The following is a 27,704-nucleotide window of genomic DNA, read 5'->3' as shown; positions in this document are numbered from 1 at the left end:
AGCAGACCTGTGTGTGTGTGTGTGTGTGTGTGTGTGTGTGTGTGTGTGTGTGTAAAATAGGGGTCAGTGTGATGGTTCACGGACCATGAAAGAAATTCCAGATGCCGAGGAATTTGTCTTTACTGGGAACTGTGTGTGTGTGTGTGTGTGTGTGTGTGTGTGTGTGTTCTGCTGTTCTCATGACCTCTCTCTGTGACACACACACACACACACACACACACACACACACACACAGAAACTATTTTTCAAACAGTCAAAGTGAACTCATGTGTTCATCTCAGGAACATTCACACGTTCATTGACGTTGTTACACGTAAACATGAGCTTCAGTGAAAACAAACGTACAGAACATTCAACATCATTAAAGCTTCACTCAGTGATTCTCTTTAGACACGTTAGCACATGAGAATCAGGAAATGCTAACAGACGTTAGCCAAACACAAAACAGTGATTATGACACGTTTAAATCTTTCAAAACCTTTAAGATTTATTTATTTATAAAAGAAAACCATGAAATTAAATTGTGAACTGGACTTTTAAATGTTTGTCAATAGTCTAATGACTAATGAGACTAAACAGGCTCCTCCTTTTTATGAATATATTAAATCAGCCTCAATAATATCATTCAGATTCAGTTTAAATTCAAATCTTCATCCATGTGATTATGACAGAATCTGCAGTTTCTTTGGTTTGTTTTTATTAAAACTCCTCACTATTATACATATATATATATATACATATCATATATGTATATATATATATATCATATATATATATATATATACATATATCATATATCATATATATCAACACCAGAAACGTCTATGTTTTCTTTCTCGTTTTGTTCCATATAAAAAAAGAGGAAATAAAAAAAGAAAACGAGTTCTGAGAATCTGAACGTTTGTTTGTCGCAGTAAAGTTCGCAGTTTTTTTACGATAAACTCCGACACGATGGTCGTCCTCGTCCACACGAGAGATAAAAGTCTCAGCTTCCTGAAAAAATATAATCTCTTCGTTTTTTCCTTCTTCTTCCTGTGTGGGGTGTGTGGCTCCGCCCCCTTGAGATCAGAGGGTGGTGGCAGACTTCCTGTAATGTAGTCTGTTGCTCCGCCCCCCTATGATCAGAGGGTGGTGGCAGAGTTCCTGTGTGGCTCCGCCCCCTGCGATCAGAGGGTGGTGGCCTCTGTGGCTCCGCCCCCTGCGATCAGAGGGTGGTGGGAGACTTCCTGTGTGGCGTCTGCGGCTCCGCCCCCCTGCGATCAGAGGGTGGTGGCCTCTGTGGCTCCGCCCCCCTGTAGATCAGAGGGTGGTGGCCTCTGTGGCTCCGCCCCCTGTGATCAGAGGGTGGTGGCAGACATCCTGTGTGGTGTCTGTGGCTCCGCCCCCTGCAATCAGAGGGTGGTGGCCTCTGTGGCTCCGCCCCCCTATGATCAGAGGGTAGTGGCAGACTTCCTGTGTGGCGTGTGTGGCTCCGCCCCCTGTGATCAGAGGGTGGTGGCAGACTTCCTGTGTGGCATCCGTGGCTCCGCCCCCTGTAGATCATAGGGTAGTGGTGGCCTCTGTGGCTCCGCCCCCTGTGATCAGAGGGTGGTGGCCTCTGTGGCTCCGCCCCCCTGCGATCAGAGGGTGGTGGCAGACTTCCTGTTTGGCGTGTGTGGCTCCGCCCCCTGTGATCAGAGGGTGGTGGCCTCTGTGGCTCCGCCCCCCTGCGATCAGAGGGTGGTGGCCTCTGTGGCTCCGCCCCCTGCGATCAAAGGGTGGTGGCCTCTGTGGCTCCGCCCCCTGTGATCAGAGGGTGGTGGCCTCTGTGGCTCCGCCCCCTGCGATCAAAGGGTGGTGGCCTCTGTGGCTCCGCCCCCTGTGATCAGAGGGTGGTGGCCTCTGTGGCTCCGCCCCCTGCGATCAAAGGGTGGTGGCCTCTGTGGCTCCGCCCCCTGCGATCAAAGGGTGGTGGCCTCTGTGGCTCCGCCCCCTGTGATCAGAGGGTGGTGGCCTCTGTGGCTCCGCCCCCTGCGATCAGAGGGCGGTGGCAGACTTGACCTTAGAGGACAGAACCTGCCTGAACCTCCTCTTCAGCTCCTGCATGTTGGGGGATTTGGGGCGGGCCAAGTGCAGACCGCCACGCCTCTTCTCGCCGTTTCCTCCGCCCAGCGCTCGGATCACCTGAGGGACAGCGAACGCACCGCCACTCGTTACCGTGAGGTCACGTGACAGCGTGATGACGACAACACTGTTACCATGGCAACATGTTTGTTTATCACCACAGAAACCAAAACAACCACGCTTTTATTCTGAAAATCACATCCACGTCCTGTGACGTGAGTGAGAGGGTGAATCACAAAGATCCACTAAAGTCCTTTTATGGCTTCACTCGTAAATGTGACATCACACACATTCCACAGGAAGTGGAGCGGCGGCCAAAACCACCGTCACCACAACCTCAGCGGGAAAATTCATACGTTCATAATTAAGACGTTCATAAACCATGAGAAAGTTTTCACCTCCTGACAAAGATGAAGAAACGCAGCGTGGACACCGTCGTGGTTTTCTCTGGCAGACGCCTCGAAGTACACGCCCCCTGTGACAGGATGAGGGACAGCGTTCACTTATTCATCAGGAGAGGATAACGTTCACTCATTCATCAGGAGACACAGTCAGGACAACGTTCACTCATTCATCAGGACATCGTTCACTCATTCATCAGGAGACACAGTGAGGACAGCGTTCACTCATTCATCAGGACATCGTTCACTCATTCATCAGGACATCGTTCACTCATTCATCAGGACATCGTTCACTCATTCATCAGGACAGCGTTCACTCATTCATCAGGAGACACATGAGAGAGTGAGGACATCGTTCACTCATTCATCAGGACATCATTCACTCATTCATCATGACATCGTTCACTCATTCATCAGGACACAGTGAGGACATTGTTCACTCATTCATCAGGAAAGCGTTCACTCATTCATCAGGACAGAGTCAGGACAGCGTTCATTCATTCATCAGGAGACAGTGAAGACATCATTCATTCATTCATCAGGAGACACATGAGACAGTGAGGACAAATGTCAACATCATGTGACTTCATTGATTCACAACAACATGAATTTACAGTAACTGATAAAACCTGACTGTGACCTCTGACCTCTTTATGTATATGTACATATATATATATATATATAAATATATGATGAATATTTGTAGGCGGAGCTACAGGAGAAGGACGTCCCACCTAAAGACGCCGCTAACGTCTCGCCCTCGTCCACAGGAACCTGTCGAGCTCTGAGGAGATCACTCTTGTTTCCGACCTGCAGCAGATTCCAGATTACAGATGAGATTAGAGCAGAGGGATTAAGGTCAGCGAGGGTCACGTGGACCATCTGCTGCTCACACGTTAGCATTAGCATTAGTGTTAGCATTAGCGTTGGATCAAAGACTGACCAGGATGACGGGGATGTTTCCTGACGGGTGGATCCGCCTGACGTGTTGATACAGAGGCTGAATGGTTCTGTAGCTGCTGTGGTCAGTGATGGAGAAGACCAGAACATAACCGTCTGCCCAGTAAATGGACCTGCAAGACCAGGAAGACCAGGAAGTTCAGGATCAGACACTTGAGTACAGACCATAATAATAATAATAATAATAATAAGGGTTCTGACCTGTTAATCTGCTCCTGACAGAACAAACCTTCAGCATCGTCCTGCAAACACACAAACATCAACGTCCTTCACCGTCCTGCAGGTCTTCACTGTGTCCTTCAGTGAAGACCTGCAGGACCTTCATGTCCACAACAAGACACCAGTGTTGTCTTCAAAATGACACTCAGAAGACCAAGTATGGACCAGGACCAGGACTTGACAACTCAAAGCTGTTGATAACACAGTTTTCACCCATTCACACTCACTCACTCACTCACTCACTCACTCACAGTGCGTCTATGTGCACAGGTAGATGAGCAGAGCCAGGAATCAAACCCTTGACTTTCCAGTTGAATGAAAAATGACTCCTCAATCGGTCTTGACTTGGTCTCAGTCTCTAAAAGTCTTGGTCTTGGCTTCACTCTGGTTTTGGTCTTATGAGTCTGGTTTGAGGGACAATATTTTAGAACGGGACTGACATGGAACCTGATTTTGGTAAGAAGTGGACCATGGACATGTCGTCTGGACCAGCAGGGACATCACAGAGGAACCCTAACCCTGGGTCAATGTTGGTCCACCACAGTCCCCGTTATGTCCTCATCACTCTCTGGACAGTGTGGAGACACCAGGTCTGTGAGGTCATCACCTGATGTCCACGAGGACCTTCTGAGTGTCCTCTGGAGCCAGAGACAGAGGAGGTCCACGGATAATAAAGTTCTGAATCCAGAACCTCTGGACCTCCTCAGGTGTCTCAGCAGGAACCAGCCAACCACTCACTTTGTCCTCAGAGTCAACATTCCAGGACAGACAGTAGATGTCCACTGAGGACATCCTCGTCTTCTCTGTCCTGGAAACACTTTTTTCATCTTGTAATTATTCCTCTGTAATCTGGAGGAACTCCCTCCTCTGTGTCCTCTGTCTGTCTGTCCCCAGAGTGTCCAACTGTCCCCAGAGTGTCCAGCTCTGAGGTCTGGTTTGGTTAAACAGATCCTGGAGCTCTCATTAGCCTCAGGCTCATTATGTTCCTCATGTGGAGATAAGTTTTATCTGCTTTAAACTGTTTAAACAACGAGGAAACGATTTGACCAAAGTCAACAAACGGCTGCAAAAGTAACCGTTTTCAATTTAAATGGAAAACTGATGTTAACGTGAGATTCTGAGCTTTTTTAAAGTATAAATATAACTGTTTTTTTACATGTTGCTTTGGTGAAATCAGCAAGTTTAGCCTTTTTATAAAAGACTAAAGTTATAGTTTATATGTCTTTATCTTTAACTGTGAGACAGGAAACAGGTTAGTAAACCACTCACTCTCCCACACCAGAGAGTGAGTGACTTTGGTGTGGGAGAGTGAGTGACTTTGGTGTGAGAGAGTGAGTGACTTTGGTGTGGGAGAGTGAGTGACTTTGGTGTGGGAGAGTGAGTGACTTTGGTGTGGGAGAGTGAGTGACTTTGGTGTGGCAGAGTGAGTGACTTTGGTGTGGGAGAGTGAGTGGTTAACAAACGTCAGTCTAACTCATGTTACCTGTAGAGAGACACAGGGAGTGTCCTGGATCTGAAGAGACACTTCCTCCCCGTCCAGTGTGACCTTCCTGGAGTAAAGCGCTCCTGAGGAGTCACATGATCATCATCATTATCTTCTTCATCATCATCATCATCATCATCATCATCATCATCATCTCACCAGTGTTTGCTTCATAATCTCCGATGAATCTCTTGGTGAGAAACCTGACGATCAGAGCTGAGGAGGAAACATCGTGAAAGGGTGAATGAGGTGAACGAGTGAATCCTGCAGCACACTGACCTTCATCACCCTGCAAATATCCCCCCCCCCCCCCAGTGTCAATGGAATTTCCCGTTTCCCTGACGATGAACTGTGAGGTTGTGAAAACGTTGGCAACAGAAAGTGAACAAACAGAAGAAAATCTGTCGCAATATGATTCTGGTCTGAGTCTGGAATCACTTTCGAACTCACTTTAGAACTTGCTATAGAACTCACTTTAGAACTCACTTTAGAACTCACTTTAGAACTCACTATAGAACTCGCTTTAGAACTCACTTTAGAACTCACTTTAGAACTCGCTTTAGAACCCTTTACATCATTCTTTCTGTCATTGATTATCATCACTTTTATTTATTTTAAATAATTATTTATAATTTTTAAGAAGCAGATTAATATTAATCTAAATCTTTTTGTCATGTCATGTGACCCGTCCACCACAGGACACGCCTCTTTGTATTTGATTTGAATATCAATAATATTGATAATAATTCATTTTAAAGACGTATATTGTAAACATATATATATAAGTATTATGAATCCAACACTCATTTTGAATAAAAGCAACATTTTAAATGTACACAAAGCGGTGAGAAGCGTTCTGTCTCCCCCTGCTGTCCATGGTGAGTGTTACATCTCCATCAATTTTAGAAAAACAAAACTTTAATTTTGTGAAAATAAAAAGAGAAAAAGGCGGTTTTATCGTCTCACCGGTTTTGCCCACGTTACTCGCTCCCAGGACCACGATCTTCACCGTCTTGTTGGGGACGCAGTCCAGCAGAGGGAACTCGGGAATGGGAACCAGCAGGAAATTCCCAGATCCGCTGCTGCTGTTCATGGTTGTGTGAGCAGCAGAGTCTCCAGGCAGCCGCATTTAGATCCTCCTCCAGAACCAGAACCTGGACCTGGACCTGGACCTGAGTGTGTGTGAGACTGATATCACTCCAGTATTCCCATCATCTTCGTGCTGCAGTAAAACATCTCTGATCCTGATCCTGATCCTGAATCCTGAGACCAGATCTCTGTGCAGGAGACGACATTCCCGAATATTCCCGTCGTCATTCCCACTTTTAGGGAAGAAAGTCTTCAGCTGTGGATCAGTGTTTCCTCTGCTGTGGACGGACTGAGTCTGGACTCACAGGAGGAGGAGGAGGAGGAAGAGGAGGAGGAGGAAGAGGAGGAGGAGGGAAGAATTCCCATGAGATCAGACTTAAAGTGAGATCATGTTTCCGGTCTGGACTCAGATGATGAAGCTTCTTTATTTGAATAAAGTTAAAAACAAAACATCTCTCACTAAAAGATTAACTTATATTTAAACTGAAGAACATTAAACTATCAAATCTTCATGGATTTGTTGCATAAACTGTTTAAATAATGATTTATTAACTAAAGATAACATCGATAAATAAACACTTTGCACTTTTAAAACACGTGACTTATTTCCCTGGTTTTCGATGACGGAGCAAATACACTAACACCGCCCGCCCGTTCCGTCCCCCAACAAACGCTCCCTCTCTGATCCGAGCCGGACGACAGGAAGCTGCGTCAAGACACACACAGACATCACTCAGACAACCGGAAATCACCTCATTCTTTCTTCAAAATAAAACACGATAATGAACGCCATAAATAACCGCGGAGCCACAATTTAAATGATCTACTTATTCTATGACTGACGTGAATGACATCAAACTATTTAATTTAAATAACTTTACAAAGTTTGTACTTCGAATTAATAGAAAAGTAAGATTTGAGAACTATAAATAGAGCTAATAAAATTATATTTAAGCAAAACAAAATCAGGTCCTGATTTTAAAATAAACAAACAAACGTGTGTTTGGTTGATATTAAAACAAGTCAAATAAGACACAAGTTTCCTCTACTGGACAACACATTATAAAACAGACCGAGCTTATTTTGAAAAGCCGTGCCGGAAGTGCCGGTGAGTGTCGTCCATGTTTGATTTGACAGCAGCGTAACCCGGGGACAGCGGTGTCTCTGCAGCCGCACACAGTGTCCTTCTGCCCGGGTCTCTGTCCATTTCACTGTCGGCTCCGGTCCAACATGGCGGCTCACGGATGGAAATACTGATGACAGTCCGGAAGATCGCGTCGATTTGTACGATGGTAAGAAGCGGACGGTTCGGCGGTGTTCGGCTGTGTTCGGCTCTGTCCGGCGCTGCCCGGGATGCTAATGCGCTAGCTGCTCTGCCGGAGTCATGCTAATAATAACAACAGGGAAAGTTGTGGAGCTAACGTTAGCTCACGTTAGCTAACGTTAGCTCAGTGACACGGTGCTTTTACTTTGTAAAGATGACGTCACTGCGTGTAAACAAAGCTCGTTTGTTTGTGTGTGCGTTTGTTTTATTTACCGCCGCCAGGTTTGTTTACTAACAACAAGCTAGCTTAGCCTGCGAGCTAATGGTCAAAGTTGTCCACTGTCAGTGACGATGGTTCAGTCCACTGACGTTGGCTCAGTCCACTCAAACGTTTCAACTGTTATGTCGCGATATTCTCGCGATGACGAGATTTGTGATTTCAGATTTTTTAATTCTTTTTTTTTTAACTATAAAAGCTTTTGATTGATTTTACTAAACAGTCAACATTGTACATTAATATGTAATTAAAGCTTAATATATGTAATTACAAGGATGGGACGATAAATATCACACATTGCGATAAATTTGGCTCGCACTAATTTGATAGAGGTTAATGTCAGTAATAATAATATTAACAATAATAACGATAATAAGTTAAGTTAGTGACAGATTTATTTGTACATCACAGAAGGAAGAGAATCGCCACAGACGTCACCGTACGATATTTAAGTCACAGAACGATATTATCACGATTTTGTATTTTTGCGATATCGTCACGCAACAGCTGCAGTGAGAGGGAGCATCGGCACCATCTAGTGGACTGAAACAACAATTAAAAAAGTAAAAATAATATGTTGATACTTGGACTCAAAGGTGATTTAATATTGTGATATTTTTTTAATGGATTATTTAAGTTGTGAAAATAAAACAAGGTAAAGAAATGTCTGAAATATGAAATAAAATGTTTATATATATATATATATACAAAATATGTAATGTTTATTTATCTTCTTAACGTTGTCTCTGTCCTCAGGGCGCCAATGCCTCCGCCTTGGAAAAGGAGATTGGACCGGAACAGTTTCCTGTGAATGAACATTACTTTGGATTAGTCAACGTGAGTGTCCACACATATATTTATATATATTTATATATATTTATATATATTTATTTAACTATGAAAGGATGAGTTTGTTGTTGTTCATGTCGTCACAAATATGTTTCTGTGTCGTCTGTAGTTTGGAAACACGTGTTACTGTAACTCAGTGTTACAGGCTCTGTACTTCTGTAGACCCTTCAGAGAGAAGGTGCTGGCCTATAAGGTGAGTGAGTGAATGAATGAGTGAGTGAGTGAGTGAGTGAGTGAGTGAGTGAAAGAGTGAATTGACTTGTTTCTCTTGTGAAATGATGTTAAAATAATCCCTAAATCTCTCAGATTATCACGTCGACTCGACCGCATGTTCTTAAAACGTTTTTTTTTAATTTTCTGCCTCGTGTTTTTATATCTTTTCTTTTTTTCAACTGACGTGAGCTTTTATTTCTTCTGTTTATTAAAGATGATTTTTCAGTTCCACAAACACAAAATCATTGCGTTTGAATGATTTCTTTGTTTTTACGGAGCAAAGAAATCAGAAGCTGAAGAATCCTTCAGTCGAGTCAGAGGATGATGTTTGTTTGTCTCTGAACTTAAGAGAAACAAGTGGATCTGAAAACTTTCAAGACACGTTAACACACAACGCGTTTCCATGACGACTGACCGTAAAAAGACGTGTGTGACGTCATGTTTACGTGACTCTACGATTGTTAAACTGAGTCTCTAAAGTAACGCTAACCTTTAAAAAACAGACGCACACATACACAGTACACAGGTACGCTAACGTTATTTGTTAGCGCTGCTCTTTTCCTTTAATAAACAGACCGCTCCAGTTCCACAATCGGCTAACGCTAACAGGAGCTAACGCAGCTAACGCAGCTAACGCAGCTAACTGGTAAACGGTGCCTGGACTCCGGTGTCGCGGCGCGTAAACACGACGCCACTCGCGTCTTTTTTCCGGTCCGTCGTCACGGAAATGCGTTAACTCCTCCCCTTCCTCCTCCTCCTCCTCCTGCAGGTGCAGCCGCGGCGTAAAGAGTCTCTCCTCACGTGTCTGTCAGACCTGTTCAACAGCATCGCCACGCAGAAGAAGAAAGTGGGCGTGATACCTCCAAAGAAATTCATCTCACGGCTGAGGAAAGAAAACGGTGAGTGAACGATGATGAACGATGATGTCATTTCCTGTCAGCACTTCCTGTCACTGTGGAGAGACGTTTAAATCGTCTCCTCCTCCTTCATCTGTCCATCATCATCATCATCATCATCATCATCTTCTCTCTCCTCTCAGAGCTCTTTGATAACTACATGCAACAGGACGCACACGAGTTCCTCAACTACCTCCTCAACACCATCGCTGACCTCCTGCAGGAGGAGAAGAGTCAGGAGAGACAGCAGAACGGGAAAGTGCTGCAGAACGGAGGAGGAGGAGGAGGAAGTGAGGGAGGAGGAGGAGGAGGAGGAGAGAGTGAAGGAGGGAAGGAGACGCAGCAGACCTGGGTCCATGAGATCTTCCAGGGAACGTTGACCAACGAGACGCGCTGTCTCAACTGTGAAGCTGTGAGTGTAAGACGTTCACTCACTCTCCCACACCAAAGTCAGTAACTCAGTGACACAAAGTGACCACACGAGGCAGCAGAGGACCAGCTTTGAGCTAAAATCACTGGTTCTCTCGGTGGACTTTGGTGTGGGAGATTGAGTGGTTTACTCTGCTCCTTAAAAATGACTTTTATTTAAACTTTAAACATAAGAAGTTTTTTTTAATCTAATGCTCTGTCCTCACCTGTGTCTCAGGTGAGCAGCAAAGACGAGGACTTCCTGGATCTGTCTGTGGACGTGGAACAGAACACGTCCATCACTCACTGTCTCAGGTGAGTGATGGAGACACCAGAGTGAAATCAGAGGAATGAGCCTTTAACACTAACTCTGTCTGTGTGTGTGTGTGTGTGTGTGTGTGTGTGTGTGTGTGTGTGTGTGTGTGTGTGTGTGTGTGTGTGTGTGTGTGTGTGTGTGTCCTCAGGGGCTTCAGCAACACAGAGACGTTATGTAGTGAATATAAATATTACTGTGAACAGTGTCGCAGCAAACAGGAAGCTCAGAAAAGGTACGTGACCTCAGCAACGCTCGTCTCCTACAAAGACTCCTGACCTTCCTTCCTTCTTCCCTTTCCTTCAGTCTTTGAAACACATCAACACTGTGTGTGTGTGTGTGTGTGTGTGTGTGTGTGTGTGTGTGTCAGGATGAGGGTGAAGAAGCTCCCCATGATCCTCGCTCTGCACCTGAAGCGTTTTAAATACATGGACCAGCTTCACCGTTACACCAAGCTGTCGTACCGCGTCGTCTTCCCGCTGGAGCTCCGCCTCTTCAACACGTCCGGGGACGCCACCAACCCCGACCGCATGTACGACCTGGTGGCCGTCGTGGTGCACTGCGGCAGGTGGGTTCACTTCTTCATAAATGACAACGTTAATTGACCAAATCTCTTCCATAGAGAAAATCAGTGATTTTAGCTCACAGGGACACAGGAGCTGCTGGTCCTCTGCTGCCTCGTGTGGTCACTTTGTGTCACTGAGTTAAGTCTAAATTAAATATTTTAAAATCAGTCATTGTAAGTTAGTGATGGAGGCAGCAGTGGATCAACAACTCCTGTGAACTCCTGTGTGCTGTGATGTTAAAATCACTGGTTTACTCTATGGACTTTGGTGTGGGAGAGTGAGTGACTTTGGTGTGGGAGAGTGAGTGACTCTGTCCTCTGTCCTCTTCAGTGGACCAAACCGTGGTCACTACATCACCATCGTTAAGAGTCACGGCTTCTGGCTTCTGTTTGACGACGACATCGTGGAGGTGAAACCACATCATTATTATTCTGCTTTATTTACAGACTGATGTAAATGTATTTATAGAAAAGTATTGTTTTTTTTTATAATATAATATAATATAATTATATAAATAAAACTATAACTGTTTCCGTCTTTTTGTAGAAAATCGACGCTCAGGCGATCGAGGAGTTCTACGGTCTGACGTCGGACATTTCTAAGAACTCAGAGTCCGGTTACATCCTGTTCTATCAGTCCAGAGACTGAGGACACGCCCCCGACACGGGGGGAGGGGCTTATGGCTGCTGCTGGCTCCGCCCAGTACGCTCGCACAAGTATCCGAGGCTTTATTTCCTTGTAGGCGGAGCTTTGCACTGAAGCGCAGGTCACACGTTTCGCCTCAAGGAGAAGAAAAATGGTCGCGAGCATCTTTTACGAAAAACAAGATGACCGACGCCAACGCCCGCTTCGCACTGTGACGTCGCCCCCGAGCGAGGGCGAGCGCCGCGAGGACGTCGCCATGACGCCCAGTGACCAATCAGCTGTTTGTGAATCGTCGTCGTCATGGTTACCAAACATCGCATTTTTCTTTTTCTGTGTTCATATTACACTGCGTTACATTAGCTTCACGCTAACACACACACAGTCATTCAATTTGGAGACAAAATGGTCGACGAACTTTATAAATAACGTTTTAGAGGCGGAGCTAACAACAGGAAGTGAAATCCAGTTCCTGTTTAACACTGAAACACAAACTACTATTTCTTTAAGCCTTAAAAATATAAGCTTTAAAAAACAACGAGCTCAAGTTGTTTTTACTTCCTGTTTGATTAAAAGACGTTAAATGTTCTGATGATTTCATGATTATAGCAGATTTTTCTTGATTCAAACAGTGTGTGTGTGTGCGTGAGCCACCAATCACACGTTAACCCTAACACTCATGCTAACACTCATGCTAACACTCAACATCATTCCTTCATCGCTGTGACGTCACCTCCGAGTTCACCGCGTTAAAAATCACACCAGGCGTTTTTCTTGTTTACGCACACAAACATCGCAAAAACACGACTATGAATAAAAATGAGTTAACGAGGGATTTACCGAGAAAATAGAAAGTTATACGATGCACGTGATTTTGAGTTGGAAATCTGACGACAAATGGAACAGATCGCGCGTTCGCGTCACGCCCGATCAGCTGTTCCTACACTGCCACAGTCTCCACCCGGCCGGGCTGCCTCACATTCACAAACAAGCTCACCCTGTCACTGGAGGTGAACATCTGAAACGTAAACACAAACAAATTTAAAAAATAAAGTCTCATCTGTAAAACTCTCATATATTTTCACGATGAACGTATGAAACAGGATGAACGTATGAAGGCTAACGTTTAACAGTTTCAGCGCTGCAGTGAACGACAAACATCGTTCACTTACTGCCCTCTAGTGTTGGTGGCGTGATTTAGACCTGGATGACCTTCGACCCTCACTCATTCACTCACTTAGAGAGTTTAATCAGAATCTGTTCAAAATGTCATTAAAAGGTGATTTTACTCACCGTCGTGTGCTGCCGTCAGCCACCAGGGGGCGACAAAGATCCACGTTTATCTTCAGTCTTTGCACAAAACGTTCGAAACTGTTCGTCATCTACGACGTGATTCAAACGTTAAATAATTACAATTTAAACGTTCTTAAACGTCTCAGAACAAAGAAACCCGACCACTTCCTGTTTCCTGTCCGCGCTGCGTTTCAGTTTCATTGTAAAAGTCTGTTTTTTTTTTCTGTTAAATGAACAAAAACAAGCACAAAAACAAACAAAACGTCAGCTTTTTTTAATTTAAGTTATAAATGTTTGTTTTTCACCTGTGTTTCACCTGTTTATATATAAAAATACATATGTTTGTTTTAATTTGAAAGTCTACCGTTGTGTCGGCAGCTCTGATTTTTGTTTTGTTTTATTTTGAAAGTTTTTGTACATAAACACAGATGTCATTATTATTATTATTGGATTATAAATAAATAAATTAATGCTTGAAATAATCAACAGAATTATTAGATTTTTAAAAATAAAGAGTGGATATTTTTAAGCCCCGCCCCCGTCTGACGACCACGAGTCACTGTGTTAGAGGTCAAAGGTCAAAGCTTTAACGACTTCATCGACTGTGACACAGTGAGTCCATGAACGTGTGAATGTCGCCCTCTTGTGGTGGAAAGCTGAAAGACTAAACATTTGTTAATCTTAAATTTGAAATAAGGAAAAAAAAACAGCATTTTTTAATTATTATTTTATATTTTCGTTTCAGTGAAACTTTATTTATAATGGATAAAAAAAAATCAGAAAAAAACACAACATTTTTATTTTGCACTTTAAACCTTTTTTTTAAAGTAATAAATGAATGAAAACATTCTCTGCTTCCTGTAGTTTTGTTTTTATTTTTAGGTGAAAAGTTAAATATTAAACTAATTCCATAACATTTTTTTTTACTGTAGACAGAATTTAATCTGAATAATAATCTGTGTAAATTAGCATTTATTCACTGAACAAAAATGACTTTATATATTTTATATATATTAATATGAATGAACTTCACTGTGTGAAGGAAAAAACTTGTTTTTTTTTGTTAAAAAGTTCATTATTTAAATATTAAAATCTTTTAAAAAAGAAACTCGACTTTGAAGAAAGATTAGAATAAAAAAGCAGGTAAAAAAAATTAATTTAGAAAAAAATGAAAGTGATTTTCTGATAATCTGAGTTTATTTGGATGATTATGAACGTGATGATGATTTTACACATGAACGTTAGTGAAGCTGCTGTTAATCTGAAGATTATTTACATTAGAACTTCATCACTTTTCTTTCTGTTTCTTTTCGGTCGTATAAAAAAAACCAAATTTGAGCTTTAAAAAAAAATAAAAAAAATCCTTCCTGTTTTTGTTTTGTTTTGTTTTCCTCGTTCTTGGAAAAACAAGAAAACTTCAGCGCGATTCTCAACAAAGTCGTCTGAAGGAAACACGAAGATTCCTCCTCCTCCTAATCTTCGTCCTCCTCCTCCTCCTCTTCCTCCTCCTCCTCCTCACACCACGGTCTCTGAGCTCGAGCTTTTCCCGGTGAAAAAGTCCCAGAAGTTGGAGGAGGACGAGGATTTGCTGTCGTCGTGCGACGCCTGTCTCACCCACACGGCGGCGCTGTTGTCAGAGGAAACACCGAGACTGGAACAACTGCAGCTGCTGAAGCTCAGAGCAGAGGTCAGAGGTCCAGAGGAGGAAGAGGAGGAGGAGGAAGAGGAGGAGGACGAAGGCTGTGAGAGGCTGAGGAGGTTGTGATGAGAGTGAAACTGACGCATGTGACGGATAGATTTACCTGAAGAGACGTCACCTGAAGAGAGACAGTCTTCATCATCATCATCTTCATCATCATCATCATCACCATCATCATCATCATCATCATCATCATCATCATCATCATGTGTCAATATAGTTGATTTAAAAACTCTGTTTTTATGATTAAGTTTGAAACATTTCTTTGATTTTTGGAGCAAAGAAAACAGAAAATATTCACATTTAAGAAGCTGAAAAATCACAGAAACCTTCTTTAATTATTAAAAATAGTACAATATATATAAAGTATATATATGTATATAAATATATACATATATATATATATAGTAGTGTATGTTGTTTCTTGTGTATTTGTGGACGTTTACCTCTGTAACGCGCCTCGTGTCTTTTCCGGTTCTGGTTCAGTTTGAGGACGTTGAGGAAAACTTCGCTGCTCAAACTTGCGTCCGTGCCGTTAGCGTTAGCGTCGGGCGGGAAAATTGCCGTTGGCGGTTCCAGGGGGGACAGACTCCCGCTGGACGCCCCCACAGAGTCCAGAGACGCCCCTGTGTCCCGACGACCGCCGCCGTCCACGGTCACATGACTGCTGCTGCTGAGAGACCACGCTGTTAGCTGTTAGCTGTTAGCTGTTAGCCGTTAGCCACAAGAGAGTGGAGCAGAGCGGTCGTCATGGTTACCTGAGTTTCCTGCGCAGCAGATAGTCGATGATGTCCGGGTCGGTCTGGATCAGACTCATGAGGACTTCCTGCTGCAGCTCTGCAGAGACCTGGATCACAACCAGGACACGTTAGCTTCATGTTAGCTTCAACTTAGCTTCACGTTAGCTTCACGTTAGCTCCACTGTTTGTTTGTCACAAAGTTTGAACCAACAGAGAATAAGAAGTGAATGAGAGACCGTGAAGAGTCTCCTGTAGTTCTGGATCAGGACCAGAGTGACGTTGATGATGGACGTGCTGTCCTCGATCACCAGGTCTTGAGGATTCACGTCTCCTCCTTCTTTCTGAAGAAGGTTTGGACCAAAGATCACGGCTAAGTTTGCAGAAGTCATCTTGTTCCCGTGAATCTGGACAGAGAGAGACATGAGGACGTTACAGGACCAGAAGTGCTTTAGGTTGTTCTTAAGGTTCTTTAAGATGTTCTTTATGCTGTTCTTCAGGTTCTTTAGGTTGTTCTTTATATTGTTCTTAAGGTTCTTTATGTTGTTCTTAAGGTTCTTTAAGTTGTTCTTTATATTGTTCTTAAGGGTCTTTATGTTGTTCTAAAGGTTCTTTATGTTGTTATTGACGTTCTTTAGGTTGTTCTTAAGGTCCTTTAGGTTGTTATTGACGTTCTTTAGGTTGTTCTTAAGGTTCTTTATGTTGTGCTTTATGTTGATATTAAGGTTCTTTATATTTATCTTAAGGTTCTTTATGTTGTTCTTAAGGTTCTTTATGTTGTTCTTGATTATGTTATTGAAGTTCTTTAGGTTGTTCTTAAGGTTCTTTATGTTGTTATTAAGGTTCTTTAAGTTGTTCTTTATGTTGTTCTTAAGGTTCTTTAGGTTGCTCTTTATGTTGTTCTTAAGGTTGATCTTCAGGTCCTTTAGGTTGTTCTTAAAGTTCTTCAGGATTTTTATGTTGTTTTTCATGTTCTTTGTGTTGTTCTTAAGGTTCTGTAGGTTGTTTTAAGGTTCTTTCGGTTGTTCTTCAGGTTCTTTATGTTGTTCTTACAGTTCTTGAGGTTGTTCTTAAAGTTCTTTAGGTTCTTTATGTTGTTCTTCAAGTTTTTTATGTTGTTTTTCAGGTTCTTTATGTTGTTCTTTAAGTTGTTTTAAGGTTCTTTCGGTTGTTCTTCAGGTTCTTAAGGTTCTATACGTTGTTCTTAAGGTTGTTTGTGTTGTTCTCAATGTTCTTTATGTTGTTCTTAAGGTTGATCTTCAGGTAGTTTAGGTTTTTCTTAAAGTTCTTCAGGATTTTTTTTGTTGTTTTTCATGTTCTTTGTGTTGTTCTTAAGGTTCTGTAGGTTGTTTTAAGGTTCTTTCGGTTGTTCTTCAGGTTCTTAAGGTTCTATATGTTGTTCTTAAGGTTGTTTGTGTTGTTCTCAATGTTCTTTATGTTGTTGTTGTTGTTCTCCAGGTTCTGGAGGTCCTCACCTCCTGGTCGTTGGTTCCGATGCTGTCCTGAGAGAAGCTCTGCACAGTGTGCAGTAAAGTGAGGAGACGCAGCAGCGTGTCACAGTTACAGGGAGGCAACAGGAAGAGGAGGTGCTGAAGGAAGGAGATCTGCTCTGCTCCTCGCATCACTGCAGGAGGAACATGAGGAACATGAGGAACACATGATGAACACATGAAGAACATGATGAACACATGACTGTTGCAGACGTACAGTTAGCGTGCAGAAAGGCCTGGTAAAGTTCTGTAGAGAGCAGAGGATCAGGCATGTTCCTCAGGAACTCCTTCAGCAGAGCAGCTACGTCATGGACACTGTGCTCCTCGTCCAGCTGGACGTCCACGCCCACGTCAAAGTCCTCCCTCAGCTGAGGACACACACACACACACACACACACGCGCGCACACGCACACGCACACACGCACACACACACACACACACACACACACACGCACACGCACACGCACACGCACACGCACACGCACACGCACACGCACACACACACACACACACACACACACACACACACACACACACACACCATTTGTGGTGAAACGAGGAAAACTTTTTCCCCAATGAATGAGATTTTTGAAAAACAGGAAGTGAAACATCAGCAATTTTGTCTGTGGAGATTATTTTTATAATCTGACAGAGACAGAGACAGAGGACACACTGAGGACACACTGAGAACACAGTGAGGACACACTGAGGACGCTGTGAAGACAAAGTGTCCTCACCTGTCTCACTCTCTTCTTGGAGCTTCCAACTCTGAAGATCCCAACAGTCTGAAGACCTGAGGAGACAAACGTCCACACAGGTGTCACTCATCTATGTGGACACTTTACTACGTGGACAATTTACTATGAAGACACTTTACTATGAAGACACTTTACTATGAAGACACTTTACTACTATGAAGACACTTTACTATGAAGACACTTTACTACTATGAAGACACTTTACTATGAAGACACTTTACTACTATGAAGACACTTTACTATGAAGACACTTTACTATGAAGACACTTTACAATGAAGACACTTTACTACTATGAAGACACTTTACTATGAAGACACTTTACTACTATGAAGACACTTTACTATGAAGACACTTTACTATGAAGACACTTTACTACTATGAAGACACTTTACTACTATGAAGACACTTTACTATGAAGACACTTTACTACTATGAAGACACTTTACTATGAAGACACTTTACTATGAAGACACTTTACAATGAAGACACTTTACTACTATGAAGACACTTTACTATGAAGACACTTTACTATGAAGACACTTTACTATGAAGACACTTTACTACTATGAAGACACTTTACTATGAAGACACTTTACTATGAAGACACTTTACAATGAAGACACTTTACTACTATGAAGACACTTTACTATGAAGACACTTTACTATGAAGACACTTTACTATGAAGACACTTTACTACATGGACACTTTACTATGAAGACACTTTACTATGTGGACACTTCATGACTGAATGCGTCTCAGGTTCTGACCGTGGTTCTCCACATGGCTGCAGCATCGTTCCACCACCCGAGGAACCTGCCTGTAGATGGGGTTCAGGCTCAGTTTGGTCTGGTTCCGTCCTCCCTGTGAAGAACCTTCGCTCTGAGACTTCTTCAGCTCCAGCTCAGCGGGGTGAGAGAGCTGCAGCGCCTCCAGCAGGCGAGACTGACTCTCTACAAGGTCTGAGATGGAGTCGACCGACAGACCTCCCTTTAACAGAGTTAACTCTCATTAATTCATTTCATTCATTCATTCATCTCACTGTGACGTCCTCAGAAATGTCCTCGTCAGTCGCGTTTTGACGGCGTTTCAGTAGCGTTTGTGACGGTGTTTCAGTAGCGTTAGTGACGGTGTTTCAGTAGCGTTTGTGACGGTGTTTCAGTAGCGTTTGTGACGGTGTTTCAGTAGCGTTAGTGACGGTGTTTCAGTAGCGTTAGTGACGGTGTTTCAGTAGCGTTTGTGACGGTGTTTCAGTAGCGTTTGTGACAGTGTTTCAATAGGGTTTGTGACGGTTTCAGTAGCGTTTGTGACAGCGTTTCAGTAGCGTTAGTGACGGTGTTTCAGTAGCGTTTGTGACAGTGTTTCAATAGGGTTTGTGACGGTTTCAGTAGCGTTTGTGACAGCGTTTCAGTAGCGTTTGTGACGGTGTTTCAGTAGCGTTTGTGACAGCGTTTCAGTAGCGTTTGTGAAAGTGTTTCAATAGGGTTTGTGACGGTTTCAGTAGCGTTTGTGACAGCGTTTCAGTAGCGTTTGTGACGGTGTTTCAGTAGCGTTTTTGACAGCGTTTCAGTAGCGTTTGTGGCAGCGTTTCAATAGCGTTTGTGAAAGTTTCAGTAGCGTTTGTGACAGCGTTTCAGCAGCGTTTTGTGACAGTTTCAGTAGTGTTTGTGGCAGCGTTTCAGTAGCGTTTCAGTAGCGTTTCAGTAGCGTTTCTGACAGTGTTTGAGACAGCATTTCAGTAGCCTTTGTGACAGCATTTCAATAGCGTTTGTGACAGTTTCAGTAGCGTTTGAGCGTTTGAGACAGCGTTTCAGTAGCGTTTGAGACAGCGTTTGAGTAGCGTTTGTGACAGTTTCAGTAGCGTTTGAGACAGCGTTTCAGTAGCGTTTGTGACAGTGTTTGAGACAGCGTTTCAATAGTGTTTGAGACAGCGTTTCAGTAGTGTTTGTGACAGTTTCAGTAGCGTTTGAGCGTTTGAGACAGTGTTTCAGTAGCGTTTGAGACAGCGTTTCAGTAGTGTTTGTGACAGCGTGTGTGTGTGTGTGTGTCTCACCCTCCTCTGTCCTCGTCCCACGTTGTCCAGAAACGTCGGGGACATCGGTTTGTTGGCAGAGTTCTGAGCAGACGTAGCGATCGCGGTCGAGGCCACGATCGCAGGTTTGTTCCCGTTGAAGAGCTGAAGTTTCTGAGCTCTGAAGCGCAGGACGCTGGCCTCCAGGTCCAGACAGTCTCGTCTGCTTTCCTTCAGAGCGTCCTGACGACGCTTGTACGCTCGGTCGTTAGCGATGACCTGAGACAGAGGAACGCCGAACGCTTTGGGAGACGATTCTGGACGAAGACGAGAAGACGGAGACGACAAAAATGTCTTTGAATCACAAAAGTGTCATAAACTTCAAAAACATTTAACTTCACTGATTTTTTATAATATAATATAATATGTTCATTTATCCGTCTTCTTCTGTCCAGAAACTCACACTTTAATAAAGAAGAAGAAAACATTCACGTCATTTATTTATCAATCATTTCATTTAAATGTAAATGTAAACATTCAGCTTTGACCTCAGCGACGTCTGACGCTCGTTCTCACACAGATTAACGAGCTGCACAATAATAGACGGAGAGAACAGATTACACAGATTACACAGATTAACACAGATTACACCTTTGACCTTTAACACATCACACTGATACAGAGACGCCCTGATTGGCTCTGCTGAGTCACATGATCACAACAGTGATGTCTCTCACACACACACACACACAGACACACACTTGTGTTAAATGGCAGGACGCCACACAAAGTCTTAAAGTTACAGGATTTACTCCTAAACTAACTGAGGTTGTTTATTCACCAGTTCACACAGGGATGACTGGATGAACTGTCTCATCCACTCATTCAGTAGATTTAAAGGATGAATTTGATCCTTAAAAATTTAACAACACGTTCAAATCAAAAAGTTTTAAAATTAAAATATAAAACCGATGCTTTTTCATCTCAAATGTGTTTGTTTTTAATCCTAAAATAAGAAATTATTTCTCATTTTCTCTCACAGGTTATTGGAGTGAAGCAGAATGTACTTATATTATATTATATTATATAATATTATATTATATTATATAGATTTAAAAGTATGAACAAAAACACCCAGAACAAACACTGGAGTTTCATGTTTTAAAATAAACACTTTCATGACTCATGAGCTTTTGTTCATGAGAAAAATTCAGCTGTTAAATTTAGATGCTTCTGTTTTTTCTGTCAACACAACTTTATTTGTCCTCTGAGATATAAACAATGTTTAAACACACACACACACACACACACACACACACACACACACACACACACACACACACACACACACACACACACACACACACACACTCTTTCCTCTGTGTAAACTCCTGTCAGACGTTTAATTGTAAAGAACTTTGTGTGAACTCTGTTTCTCTTCTGTGACGAGACGTCAGAGACTTTTATACTGAAATGTGTGTGTGTGTGTGTGTGTGTGTGTGTGTGTGTGTGCGTCTCACCTCGTTCTTTCTTCTCTTTTGAAAAAGAGTCAAATTTCCTGCGCAGAGATTTTCTTCGTTTTCTTGTTTCTGTGAAGAAAAAAAAAGTAAATATTATGTTGTAAATATAATGTTAACGAGGTCAATGTTTTATTACAAAAGGTTTGAATGATTCTGCTTTTTATTAAACAACATTATAGTGTGTGCGTGTGTGTGTGTGTGTGTGTGTGTGTGTGTGTGTGTGTGTCGGAACAAAGGGGGTCAAATTCCCACGACTGCAGGAAATTAGAACTTTATTTCCAAATCTTTTGGATCCTCCCACCACGCACGCACGCACACACACACACACACGCAAACCCCTGCAGAAAATCACATGAATTCACAGGAATTGAACCCCCGACCTTCACTGAACCACAGTGTGACCTTTGTTGTTTAAAAACAACAACAACAAACATTGTCGTCGTCTGAACTGTGGTAAACTCTGAAGTCACATGACTTCCTGTCTCTGCTGCCGTGGTCATGGAAACGCTTTGATGTCACTGAACAATGAAACTTTATCGACATAAACAAATAATCATCTACAGCAGAACTGAGAAAAAAGACTCGACTAAACCCCGCCTCTTCTGCCGTTAACTCCGCCCTAATGTCTGATTTTGAAAAATACCAAAGAACGGACTGAGAGCTGAGAGAGGGAGGGGGCGTGGTGATCAGTGAGGGGGCGTGGTGATCAGTGAGGGGGTGTGGTCTGGTGTTGAAATCCTGTTTGTTTTGAAAAAGAAATGAAACTTAATCCTAATTCCGTTGAATTTATTCCCGTCAGACGAGTCGTGAAAACATGAGAACGAACGTCTGAAAAAACAACAAAGTGCAGAAAACACAATTCAACACAATCTTCATCAACTCGTGTGAAAACACTGAGTCATGAGCAGGATCTCAGTGACTCAACAGAAACATCGTCTCATAAATGAAGCTGATTTAAGGTCAGAAAATAAAGAGGAAACTAAATCTCAGAGGATTAAACGTCTGAACGTGGAAATAAAGACGTGAAAAAATCTTTAAAAAAACACTGATTTTCTTTGTTTTCAGCTGAAAAAATGATTTAAAAAGAGACTTGATCTCATTATGCAAATATTCACATTTACGTCCATGAGATTTTTATAAAAACATTTATTTTAATGAACTAATTTTTATTCAAAGATAAAGCATTAAAGTGATTTTAAGAAAAACACACACACACACACACACACAGCAGGTCAAAGGTCAAGTGTTCAGGGAGAGAGAGAGTCTGAGAAAAGAGAAACAACAAACAATCACGTGTTTGTTTCTTTAAGTTTGACCTTTGACCTCTGTGACCTTTGACCTCTGTGACCTTTGACCTCTGTGTTTCCTCCTAAATCAAACAAACAAACTTTGAATGTCTGAGCTGCTTTTGTCTGATTTAATAATAATCAGTTTTCAGTGATTAAATTCAGCAGAAATCATGATTTCAGATACAAGTCTAATGGTTCAGTCTGAACACTAAAAACTTTATTGTATCGTTGCTGCTGACGTACGTTTGCTGTGGTGGGAGGAGCCAAAAAGTACTTTTAAAAAAAAAAAACTGATTTGTCTGATGATAATACTAATTAATTAATTCATTCATTCATTCATTCATTCATTCGTCAAAATCTGGTCCTGAAATAGCAGAACTGCAGGCTTTAATCAAGATGGCCGCCAAGTCCACAGACTTTCCTAGAAGGACTTTGGTTTAAACCAATTATCGACAGATTGAACCGACGCCAACCAAAGCTGTGACTTCATGCTACAAGCTACGCTAATCCAGACCAGGAAGTGGCTGCATGTTCTGCAGACGAGCTGAAGAACTGCTGACATCAGGTTCTGGACTTTAAAGGAACCAACTAAAGTAACGTTATGTTCTTCTGACGTAACAGGAAACTGACAAGTTAAAGTCCATTAAAGCTCCAGCAGAACCTTCAGGAACATAAGTGTAACCTCAAACACAGATGGAACCTTGAAAAACACCAGCAGAACCTTCAGAGGCAGCAGCAGAACCTTCAGAACCTTCAGAAACACCAGCAGAACCTTCAGAAACATTAGTATAACCTAAAACACAGCTGGAACCTTGAAAAACACCAGCAGAACCTGCAGAAACACCAGCAGAACCCGCAGAAACACCAGCAGAACCTTCATACACACAAATAGAACCTTGAAAAAATGCCAGTGGAACCTTGAAAAACATAAGTTTAACCTAAAACACAGACAGAACCTTCAGAAACACCAGAATAACACCACCGGAACCAGCAGACCCTTTCAAAAACGACAGCTGAACCTTGAAAAACCCCAGCAGAACCTTCAGAACCTTCAGAAACAGCAGAACCGTCCACCTCGTACCTCGTGGGATGTTGATCTTGAAGTCAAAGTCTCGCTCCTCCAGGTGATACAGCGCCACCTCCTGTAATCTGGCTCGCTCCAGCTCTGACAGACTCTGGATCGGCACCGGCTGCAAACGGACGTTCTGACCCAACATGGTCGCCCACGTCTGGTCGCCCTGAGAGACGGAGAGAATGAAGAAGATGAAGAAGAGGATGATGATGATGATGATGATGATAATGATGATGGACAGAACATTCACATTCATCCTTTCATCAACAATCAGCTGTAATCATGAACGTTAGCAACAGACCATCAAGTTCTAAAGGAACAGAACCATGGAAACATCTCTGCTGTCATTCTCCTATTGAACTGCAGCCACATACACTGTGTTTAACATTAGCAGCTGCTGCAGCAGCTAGCTAGCAGCCATCGTATCTGCTAGTTGCTATTGTCACTTGGACATTAGAAGTGTTTTTAATGTTAGCAGCTACTGTAGCGGCTAGCTAGCAGCCATTGTAGCTGTTAGTTGCTATTGTCACATAGACATTAGCAGTGTTTTTAATGTTAGCAGCTACTGCAGCGGCTAGCTAGCAGCCATTGTATCTGCTAGTTGCTATTGTCACTTGGACATTAGAAGTGTTTTTAATGTTAGTAGCTACTGCAGCTGCTAGCTAGCAGCCATTGTATCTGCTAGTTGCTAATGTCACTTGGACATTAGCAGTGTTTTTAATGTTAGCAGCTACTGCAGCGGCTAGCTAGTAGCCATCGTATCTGCTAGTTGCTATTGTCACTTGGACATTAGAAGTGTTTTTAATGTTAGCAGCTACTGTAGCGGCTAGCTAGCAGCCATTGTAGCTGTTAGTTGCTATTGTCACTTGGACATTAGCAGTGTTTTTAATGTTAGCAGCTACTGCAGCGGCTAGCTAGCAGCCATTGTAGCTGTTAGTTGCTATTGTCACTTGGACATTAGAAGTGTTTTTAATGTTAGTAGCTACTGCAGCTGCTAGCTAGCAGCCATTGTATCTGCTAGTTGCTAATGTCACTTGGACATTAGCAGTGTTTTTAATGTTAGCAGCTACTGCAGCGGCTAGTTAGCAGCCATTGTAGCTGTTAGTTGCTATTGTCATGTAGACATTAGCAGTGTTTTTAATGTTAGCAGCTACTGCAGCGGCTAGCTAGCAGCCATCGTATCTGCTAGTTGCTATTGTCACTTGGACATTAGCAGTGTTTTTAATGTTAGCAGCTACTGCAGCGGCTAGCTAGTAGCCATCGTATCTGCTAGTTGCTATTGTCACTTGGACATTAGAAGTGTTTTTAATGTTAGCAGCTACTGTAGCGGCTAGCTAGCAGCCATTGTAGCTGTTAGTTGCTATTGTCACATAGACATTAGCAGTGTTTTTAATGTTAGCAGCTACTGCAGCGGCTAGCTAGCAGCCATTGTAGCTGTTAGTTGCTATTGTCACTTGGACATTAGAAGTGTTTTTAATGTTAGTAGCTACTGCAGCTGCTAGCTAGCAGCCATTGTATCTGCTAGTTGCTAATGTCACTTGGACATTAGCAGTGTTTTTAATGTTAGCAGCTACTGCAGCGGCTAGTTAGCAGCCATTGTAGCTGTTAGTTGCTATTGTCATGTAGACATTAGCAGTGTTTTTAATGTTAGCAGCTACTGCAGCGGCTAGCTAGCAGCCATCGTATCTGCTAGTTGCTATTGTCACTTGGACATTAGCAGTGTTTTTAATGTTAGCAGCTACTGCAGCGGCTAGCTAGTAGCCATCGTATCTGCTAGTTGCTATTGTCACTTGGACATTAGAAGTGTTTTTAATGTTAGCAGCTACTGTAGCGGCTAGCTAGCAGCCATTGTAGCTGTTAGTTGCTATTGTCACATAGACATTAGCAGTGTTTTTAATGTTAGCAGCTACTGCAGCGGCTAGCTAGCAGCCATTGTAGCTGTTAGTTGCTATTGTCACTTGGACATTAGAAGTGTTTTTAATGTTAGTAGCTACTGCAGCTGCTAGCTAGCAGCCATTGTATCTGCTAGTTGCTAATGTCACTTGGACATTAGCAGTGTTTTTAATGTTAGCAGCTACTGCAGCGGCTAGTTAGCAGCCATTGTAGCTGTTAGTTGCTATTGTCATGTAGACATTAGCAGTGTTTTTAATGTTAGCAGCTACTGCAGCGGCTAGCTAGCAGCCATCGTATCTGCTAGTTGCTATTGTCACATAGACATTAGCAGTGTTTTTAATGTTAGCAGCTACTGCAGCGGCTAGTTAGCAGCCATTGTAGCTGTTAGTTGCTATTGTCATGTAGACATTAGCAGTGTTTTCAATGTTAGCAGCTACTGCAGCGGCTAGCTAGCAGCCATCGTATCTGCTAGTTGCTATTGTCACATAGACATTAGCAGTGTTTTTTAATGTTAGCAGCTACTGTAGCAGCTAGCTAGCAGCCATTGTATCTGCTAGTTGCTATTGTCACTTGGACATTAGCAGTGTTTTTTAATGTTAGCAGCTACTGTAGCAGCTAGCTAGCAGCCATCGTATCTGCTAGTTGCTTTTGTCACTTGGACATTAGAAGTGTTTTTAATGTTAGCAGCTACTGTAGCGGCTAGCTAGCAGCCATTGTAGCTGTTAGTTGCTATTGTCACATAGACATTAGCAGTGTTTTTAATGTTAGCAGCTACTGCAGCGGCTAGCTAGCAGCCATTGTAGCTGTTAGTTGCTATTGTCACTTGGACATTAGAAGTGTTTTTAATGTTAGTAGCTACTGCAGCTGCTAGCTAGCAGCCATTGTATCTGCTAGTTGCTAATGTCACTTGGACATTAGCAGTGTTTTTAATGTTAGCAGCTACTGCAGCGGCTAGTTAGCAGCCATTGTAGCTGTTAGTTGCTATTGTCATGTAGACATTAGCAGTGTTTTTAATGTTAGCAGCTACTGCAGCGGCTAGCTAGCAGCCATCGTATCTGCTAGTTGCTATTGTCACATAGACATTAGCAGTGTTTTTAATGTTAGCAGCTACTGCAGCGGCTAGTTAGCAGCCATTGTAGCTGTTAGTTGCTATTGTCATGTAGACATTAGCAGTGTTTTCAATGTTAGCAGCTACTGCAGCGGCTAGCTAGCAGCCATCGTATCTGCTAGTTGCTATTGTCACATAGACATTAGCAGTGTTTTTTAATGTTAGCAGCTACTGTAGCAGCTAGCTAGCAGCCATCGTATCTGCTAGTTGCTATTGTCACTTGGACATTAGCAGTGTTTTTAATGTTAGTAATGTTTAATGTAACTACTGTGAGCAAATGTTTTAATGGTGCGTAATAATGACTGCCGTGATGTTGTTTAACATTAGCAGACAGCGTAGCATTAGTGTTTGATGTTAGCAGCTAATTTAGCAGCTACTGTCGTTGCTACGTCGACAGAGTGAAGCTACTGTTGAACGTCAAACCTTTTTATTCTTTTAACCACAAACACAAACAGTTTCTGCTTCGATCAAAACTAAAGTCGTAAACTTTGTTCATTCGTTTAAAGTTTAAAGTTTGATCAAAGTTGAAAAAACCTCACATTCTTCTTCATGATTTAAAACCACGTCACAAACAAAGAGCTGTTCTTACTCTGAGGTCAAAGGTCGTCAGCCTCAGGCTTTAAATGTGTCTCACATTAAAACTGTGGACAAACCTGGTGAAGACGAGGAGACAAAGACACGCTAACGAAGAAGAAGAAGAAGAGTCAAAGTGATGAGTTTAACAAACACTGAAGTCATTTGTCTTCGTCCAGAGACAAACAGAGACAAGAGGACAAAGTGAGGACAGAGACGAAGACGCTGCGACCGCAGATTAAAACGAGAAACAGACGAACGTCACTGATCTGAACCTGGAAGACGTTTTTTTAATGTGTCATAAAAAACCCTCAGATTAACAGCATATAAATCCACAGTGAGCGGGAAACACACGTCAAACACTGACTGAAAACTACGTCAGAACAAAACCATAATCCCAGGAGACGAAACACAGATTATTTCAGGAACTTGACTCATGTTGTTCATGTTGATAAAAGAGAGACGACGAGAATTCCCGACAGATTAGAGTTTTTCTGCTGAAAACAGATTCAAGTGAATTTTAAGGTCACGTTCACACGCGACGGAAGCTTTGATGACCGTGTCAAACCTGTAGGGGG

At 42.5% G+C, this 27,704-nt stretch overlaps 3 protein-coding genes across 3 annotated transcripts in view; 1 reads left to right on the top strand and 2 right to left on the bottom strand.

The window, feature by feature from the left end:
* Positions 1-1,700: 1,700 nt before the first annotated feature.
* On the bottom strand, positions 1,701-6,439 carry rasl11a (RAS-like, family 11, member A). The gene is made up of 8 exons (XM_083909879.1): positions 6,133-6,439; positions 5,326-5,382; positions 5,167-5,249; positions 3,666-3,706; positions 3,448-3,577; positions 3,239-3,314; positions 2,502-2,578; positions 1,701-2,163 (listed from the first exon to the last, which is right to left on the bottom strand). Exons 1-8 carry the CDS (start codon positions 6,293-6,295, stop codon positions 2,017-2,019), a joined length of 774 nt encoding a protein of 257 aa, XP_083766005.1. The 5' UTR covers positions 6,296-6,439; the 3' UTR covers positions 1,701-2,016.
* Positions 6,440-7,443: 1,004 nt separating this feature from the next.
* On the top strand, positions 7,444-13,288 carry usp12b (ubiquitin specific peptidase 12b). Its single transcript, XM_083910753.1, has 10 exons — positions 7,444-7,547; positions 8,553-8,633; positions 8,755-8,838; positions 9,628-9,757; positions 9,898-10,166; positions 10,401-10,477; positions 10,627-10,710; positions 10,846-11,043; positions 11,372-11,450; positions 11,588-13,288. Exons 1-10 carry the CDS (start codon positions 7,500-7,502, stop codon positions 11,687-11,689), a joined length of 1,152 nt encoding a protein of 383 aa, XP_083766879.1. The 5' UTR covers positions 7,444-7,499; the 3' UTR covers positions 11,690-13,288.
* A 1,203-nt stretch (positions 13,289-14,491) lies between these two features.
* Positions 14,492-27,704, bottom strand: part of arhgap36 (Rho GTPase activating protein 36) — a gene marked incomplete at its 3' end in the record, with an annotated part of 16,873 nt that continues 3,660 nt past the window's right edge. The window contains exons 2-12 of the mRNA XM_083907858.1: positions 23,562-23,718; positions 21,192-21,260; positions 19,714-19,988; positions 18,431-18,650; positions 17,641-17,696; positions 17,120-17,270; positions 16,888-17,036; positions 15,652-15,819; positions 15,434-15,522; positions 15,122-15,348; positions 14,492-14,793 (exon numbers count right to left, since the gene is read on the bottom strand). Coding sequence (XP_083763984.1) covers positions 14,492-14,793; positions 15,122-15,348; positions 15,434-15,522; positions 15,652-15,819; positions 16,888-17,036; positions 17,120-17,270; positions 17,641-17,696; positions 18,431-18,650; positions 19,714-19,988; positions 21,192-21,260; positions 23,562-23,697 — 1,842 coding nt within the window. The 5' untranslated portion in view covers positions 23,698-23,718. The remainder of the gene's footprint in view (positions 14,794-15,121; positions 15,349-15,433; positions 15,523-15,651; positions 15,820-16,887; positions 17,037-17,119; positions 17,271-17,640; positions 17,697-18,430; positions 18,651-19,713; positions 19,989-21,191; positions 21,261-23,561; positions 23,719-27,704) is intronic.

This window comes from Microchirus variegatus (assembly GCF_963457635.1).
Source record: "Microchirus variegatus genome assembly, chromosome: 2".
NCBI classification, from domain to species: Eukaryota; Metazoa; Chordata; class Actinopteri; order Pleuronectiformes; family Soleidae; genus Microchirus; species Microchirus variegatus.
The sequence above is the reverse complement of the archived record's forward strand: the minus strand, read 5'-3'. Positions and strand labels throughout refer to the sequence as shown.